The sequence below is a fragment of the Pleuronectes platessa genome, chromosome 15, assembly GCF_947347685.1.
Source record: "Pleuronectes platessa chromosome 15, fPlePla1.1, whole genome shotgun sequence".
NCBI lineage: Eukaryota > Metazoa > Chordata > Actinopteri > Pleuronectiformes > Pleuronectidae > Pleuronectes > Pleuronectes platessa.
In genome coordinates this window covers 5,956,766-5,963,058 of record NC_070640.1, presented here as the reverse complement: position 1 = coordinate 5,963,058, position 6,293 = coordinate 5,956,766, and the positions used below count along the sequence as shown (strand labels likewise).

At 41.8% G+C, this 6,293-nt stretch overlaps 1 protein-coding gene across 1 annotated transcript; it reads left to right on the top strand.

The window, feature by feature from the left end:
- The first annotated feature begins 2,076 nt into the window (after positions 1–2,076).
- On the top strand, positions 2,077–5,150 carry ovca2 (OVCA2 serine hydrolase domain containing). Its single transcript, XM_053441456.1, has 2 exons — positions 2,077–2,479; positions 3,202–5,150. Exons 1-2 carry the CDS (start codon positions 2,326–2,328, stop codon positions 3,723–3,725), a joined length of 678 nt encoding a protein of 225 aa, XP_053297431.1. The 5' UTR covers positions 2,077–2,325; the 3' UTR covers positions 3,726–5,150.
- Positions 5,151–6,293: the final 1,143 nt, after the last annotated feature.

The following is a 6,293-nucleotide window of genomic DNA, read 5'->3' as shown; positions in this document are numbered from 1 at the left end:
TACCACCTCTCATTAAACTAAGGTTCCATAACAGAACTACGTTATATTTACCAAGTTAAAAAGCTAATTTAGTAGTTTTTCTTACGCTTGATGAGGGTTAAGAGTTGAGGATGTCACCCTTTGTTAAAGCCCTATGAGACTATATGTGTTTTGCGAATATGGGCTATACAAATACAATTTGATTGATTGATTGACTGGGGCCAGTCTAGATATTTCCTCCTGATCCAGAGCCATTGGCTGCAGCTTCTGCGATGTTTCTATTATGGTCTGGTGCCGAGCTCGTCCGTGGATTCCTAGATCTCTAAGTGGCCTGATTGTGGATGTACCGATAAAAGCCCTGCAGCCAACCTCCACTGGACAAAATATTGCTTTCCATGTTAAGACGCACACTTCTGCAATATTGTAAATCATGATGGACGACATGACAGCTCCCCAGTATTGAAGCTAAAGCATCCCAATACCCCCCCTTGGTGGCTGCCTGCAGTCTAGGTATAGATCCTGACTACTTCATATTAGTAAATAGGACATGAACCAAATTCAAAAAGTCATAGTACACGTCAAACAAGTTCTTTTCAAAGATGGTCTCTACGATTTTAGGTAGTAACCACACATGGTTTACAGCTGAGACTGATGGTCAAGTCTGTGTATTCCCCCAATCACGGTTGCAAGATGGCAGCTTTCAAATCCGAGATATTTTTCACTCATCTCTGGATAGTGGGAGCAAGTTGAGACATGTTATCCATCTTTCTATACAGTCTATGTGCAAGAGCCACACTAATAATTTATTGATATTGGAATTCATTAGCTTTCCGTCAGTCCAATGCACAACCAGTCACTTGAGAAGTAGCAGACACTGTGAAGAAGAATGTCTTGTGTTGAATAATTCAGACCAGAACAGAAATAACACAGAGTTTCTTCTCTTGTCAAAGTCACAGATTTGACTCTGAGAACATCGCTTTGCTTTCAACTGCCAGACGCTGCACCAGTTATTGACTAAACTAATTCTATATGTGGTAAAATGTCAAGATCCTACTGTTTCTCGCGCTCGACACAGTCGTTTTTAAACTCCTCAAGCCTAACGTCAGTACAAGCTGGCAGCCTGTCGTCTAGCTAGAGTAAAAGCTGCTGCAGCATCATCAGTATGAGCCATACAGCCTACAGGCTGTTAATCAGAGTTACTGGAGAGGGAAAGCAGCGCAGGCAGCCAGTGATGTACGAGGAAGAAGTTTGATGTGAAGGGCTGTCAAAACTTTAGACACTTTGATCTGCTGCAGTCGCTGCAAGTTCATCTGATGAAAAATGACTGATTACGTGTGTAGGATACGCTAAATAGTGTAAGATATATTTGTGCCTATTATATCAATATGTGTTGTCTTTGACCTCTGTACATCCTCAACCTCGTCTGGTGCATTGATCTCTGTATTTGCTTTGGTGATGGTCATATCTACTTGTATATGTGCACTCGAGTTTGTATAAATTGAATTGCACACATTGCCTTAAAATTGCTATACATGTACATTTTACACTTATATATCCTGAGTAAAAAGTTGTGTACACATATCAATACCTTATTTATTTATTTTGACTTTGAATTTTCATTATTCACATATCTTTTCCTCGATCATTTCTATTTACCTGTAATCCCATCCCTCTCATTCATTGCACCATAGTAGTGTCCCACCACACATTTAATTTATGTATGTTACAAATCAAACCTTTGATTTCTTAAATCAAAGCAGACTCTTTACACGTCAAACTAAATGTTATGAATACAATTTACCATCCCTTTAAGACAGTTACATCGCAAACTGGATATTAAAATCTTCACGCAGGAACATTTATTGTATTAAAGTGCATTAGTTTTAGCTGGAACTGCCCAACAGGATGGAACATTATGCATCATGTTTGTTTTGACATTTAGTACTTTGACTATATTTTGAACAAAGTTAAAGACCTGACAAGACCTCCATCACTGAGTTTCACTTTGGAACGTCAATGTAATAATAAAAAACTGAAAATGGTTTTACTTTGAAAAGGATCAAAGGAAGCGCTTTCAAAGTATTTCCGGTACAGCACCGGAAGCGGCTGTCATTTCAACTTTCATTCCAATGTGATTAATTTGAAAAGACACGTAGTTGTTCTCATCACTCGAACATCCCGCTGTGGGTTTGAACTCCTCATCTCAAGTTGACAACAACTTTCTATTATCTTTTTAAACGCCTCATTGGGAACTGAAGTTCTCCTGCTAGCTCGGCTAAGCTAGGCTGAGCTAGGCTAAACTCAACTGAGTTAAGATAAGCTAGGCTGAGCTAGGCTAAGGTCTCCATGGCCCCTCTCCGGGTTCTGTGTGTTCACGGTTACCGACAGAACGCCAGCTCGTTCCGGGAGAAGACGGGAGCTCTGCGGAAGCTGCTGAAGAAACACGTGGAGCTGGTTTATGTGAGCGCGCCTCACAGTGTCCATCAGGTCAGAAGTGAAGGTGGGTCGTCATCATCATCTTCATCATCTTCATCTGTTCCCAAGAGCTAACACTATAAAAGTTTGTGTCAGGGAAAGTCCAGTGGAAAGAGACAACTTCAGGTGGACGCAGTGAATCTTTAGAGGGAGTGAAGTCACTAAAGTTACTAACAACTAAATGATAATATGAGAACATGTCTTTGTTTACATGTCATAATTATGGACAAAACACAGTATATTTCCATTGATATCAAAACAAATCATGGTAGTGTTCTTGTCCATATTAATCATATAATTCAAACATTCACAGTTCAGGTTTTAGTTATTAAATGGACAGTATTTAGCTTATTTGGATGGATTTAAAGAAATGACTGAACAATTCAAGTTCATCTGTCGTCACAGCTGCAATGATTTGTCAAACAAAAAGGGTGCAGCTTCTTTTAGGGGTTTTCTGGTTTTCTCTTTAATATCATTTATGTTTTTATTTGGAAAGAACGAAGACTCCAAGAGGATGTGTAGAGGATTTGTCATGATTTCTGAACTTTATCATGATTGATTTAATCAAGAAAATGCTCTATAGATTAATCTAGGATGAAAATAATCATTAGTTTAATCAACCCTTTATGAAAACAAGAACACAATGAGATATTACATTCATCTGTCACACACTGTGCTCATGGATCTGTCCTCTGTGGCGCCTCTCTTTGAATTCAAACACAGCACAATAACCTTTTGTCCTTTCAGAAGCTCCGGAAAGGGAGAATGCTTCAGGTCCTGTCCCCGGAGGAGACGAGGACCCCAGGGGCTGGTGGTTTTCTGACGTCCAGGCTCGGAGCTTCAGTGCTCAGCAGCAGTGCGAGGAAAGCCTGGGGCTCGACGAGAGTGTGGCGGTTGTTAGAGAAGCTGTGAAAGTCCAGGGTCCGTTTGACGGCATCCTGGGCTTCAGTCAGGGAGCCGCCTTCGTGGCCATGCTGTGTTCTCTTCAGGAGCAAAAACTGGAGCCGGAGTTCAACTTCCGCTTCGCCGTCCTCGTCGCCGGTTTCCCCAGCGCATGCAAGGAGCACCAGAGGTTCTACAGCGCTCCCCTTCAGATCCCGTCCCTGCATGTGTTTGGACTGGAGGACCGAGTCATCCCTGACAACATGAGCAGGGAGCTCCTCCCCTCCTTCCAGCAGCCTCAGGTCCTGACGCATCCCGGTGGCCATTTTGTTCCTGCTGCTTCTGCTCACAGACAAACGTACCAGGACTTTCTCAAGAGCTTCCAGTGAGAGAAACTACAATGTAGGAAGGAGACAGCAGCACTTGCATTTCCACAGTGAATGTGGAATATTTAATGTTTAATATGGCGGGTCATGGTAACACAATTGATTCAAAGGACAATTTGGGTTCAACATCATGGCCTTTACATACATGCTGTCCATCTCAGGGAAGATGTCCTGTAACAGGCAATAAATAAGACGACAGCTGTTTATTTTATCTATTCTGTCTCTGTCTTTTCTTGTGTGTGATACCTTTACGGCCTTGTACTGAAAAAGTATTGTAATTTATTGCTAAAATGTGATTATAATCGTTTCATTGTAGACAAAATATTTATGGAATGGATTTGAATGGATCATAGCAGGAACACTGGTGTAATTAATAACCTTCATTATGGCTGCGTTTCGGCAAAATGGTGCTCATTACACATGAGCTTTCCCTGCCGAGTCTGATGAATGAGAATAGATTGAGATAATGGGATGAACCTGTTTTTAATGGTGGTTTCAAAAACAGGGACAAATGACAATCAAGCCTTGAAAGAAGTTCACGCCCCCTCGACCCTGGTCAGCTGCTGTGTAATTGCAGGATTGGCGATTTTGGAAAGTTTTAAAATAGTTGTATAAAGACATGGAGACCTTATTGTTCCAGCTTCAGAGAGAACGTGTTCAGAGGCTGAAAGAGAATCCAACTTTGTTTTGTTTGGCTTTACTGAGGTCCTCAGCAGACTGGTACACGGGTCACAGGTGTTGTAATTTGTTTAACTGATTTAGCAGCCAGAGGAAAATCAAGGGATATTATACACAACTTATTCACAGTCATCTCAGTCGCAGAAACTAGAATGTCTTTACAACAGTAGAGGAGGACTGACACTTTCATGTGCTGGGGACACTCCACCATAAAGAAGAGTGGCAGAGAATCTAAAAAAAAAACTAATGTCAAGTCAAAATGCCAAATGGGAAATGTTGACAAGGTTAACTCCTGTGGTTCATCAAATCCAGTTAGAGGAACAACTGCGTGGTTTCTCCTTCTGTACAGACACACAGGCACAATTCTGACTGCCACGCTGTTTGTAAGCAAAATGAATCTACAAATCATTTTGTGCACTCATGTGTGCTATCATTAGTTTGTTAAAAATATTCTTAAACGTTTAACTTTAATCTTTAAATTTCAAGTTTACTCTCAACATTTTTACTTTATCTCAAATCCGGACAGAAATCTTCCTGTTCTTTTCCCCCCTCATGTGTGGCCCTACTTCTCTTCCATACCAACATAACTGGAAAGGTATGTCAAGAATTTTTAGGATTCAGAGGAACCAGAGTGGAAAATGTTATTCAATAAGTTTCAGTAAAAATATTTTACAATGTTTTGAGTAGGACTGTCAGTTTTAGAACAATATAAAATCATACTGCAACAGAAAAATGATATTAATATTTCACTATGAGCACAATAAAATCTTTAACAGTTCATTACATGGTTACTGAGCCATTTTCAGCCATTCAGAAGTTACTGTACATAGCTGAGCGTGGGAGGAAAACCCCTGACGTGAGGAGTTTCTTCCAAGCTGAGTCCAGATGATTTCTTTAGGTGTTTTACTTTTCGGGATGCCTGACTATGTGTCCTCATAAGTGCGGGTTTATGAGCGCACTGCAATACGCTGGGTTTCTAGGACATGTTGTTCTTCTGTAGCTGGAGCATGTGCATGTCAGACTGCGCTCGTTCGATTGTTTCCAGATGTGTGCTCTCCCTCCTCCTCTCTCTCTCTCTCCCTCCCCTTCCCTTTTGCCTTCATCTCCCACCTCTACCTCACTCCCAACTCTTCTCCACATCCTCCTCCCTCCCACACTCGCTGTCTGTCAGCGGCATTGGGCACAACATACCCCATCACATGCCTGCCATATTTATGACCTGGACCAAAATAGTTTTGTCTAGGTATCTCATTAATCTACTCTGGTTGGTGGTTAATTACCTCACTGATGTGTATTTTCCCAGTAAAACTGCGTCAGGTTCCTCTCTAGTAAACACCGACCCTTGCTCTCTGTCTTATGTTTATAACATGTCACCTGTTTGTACATCTAATGAGCTTTTGTTGCCTCTCACACACACACACAAACACACACACACATCGTGGCTGCGTGGTCTCGTTTTTCCATCGCAGCCCTGATAGTTGTTCTCTCCTGGGCTCCCCTGTGGTCCTTGTGTCCCTCCAAGACCTTACAGCACACACACTCACACACACACATACACACACTCACACACACACACACACACACTAGTACACATGGTTTTGATAACAAGTAAGAGACGAACAGAGTGAGTGAGTGAGTGAGGGAAACGGTAAAAGAAAAACACAGAGGGTCACTCTTGCCAGTAAGTTTTACAACAGAGCCGTGACTCTCTCCTCAGGAATCCGTTCTCCCTGTTGCACAACAACCGGGAAATAATGGAATGAGAGACAGAGACAGATGAGGGTGGAGTTATCCTCCCTTCCTCCCCGTCTGCCTCCCACTCTCCCTTTGACTCTCCCTCTCTGGCTGTTGCAGTTTGAAATAATAAAAAAAAGGGGGAAGAGTAAAGGCACA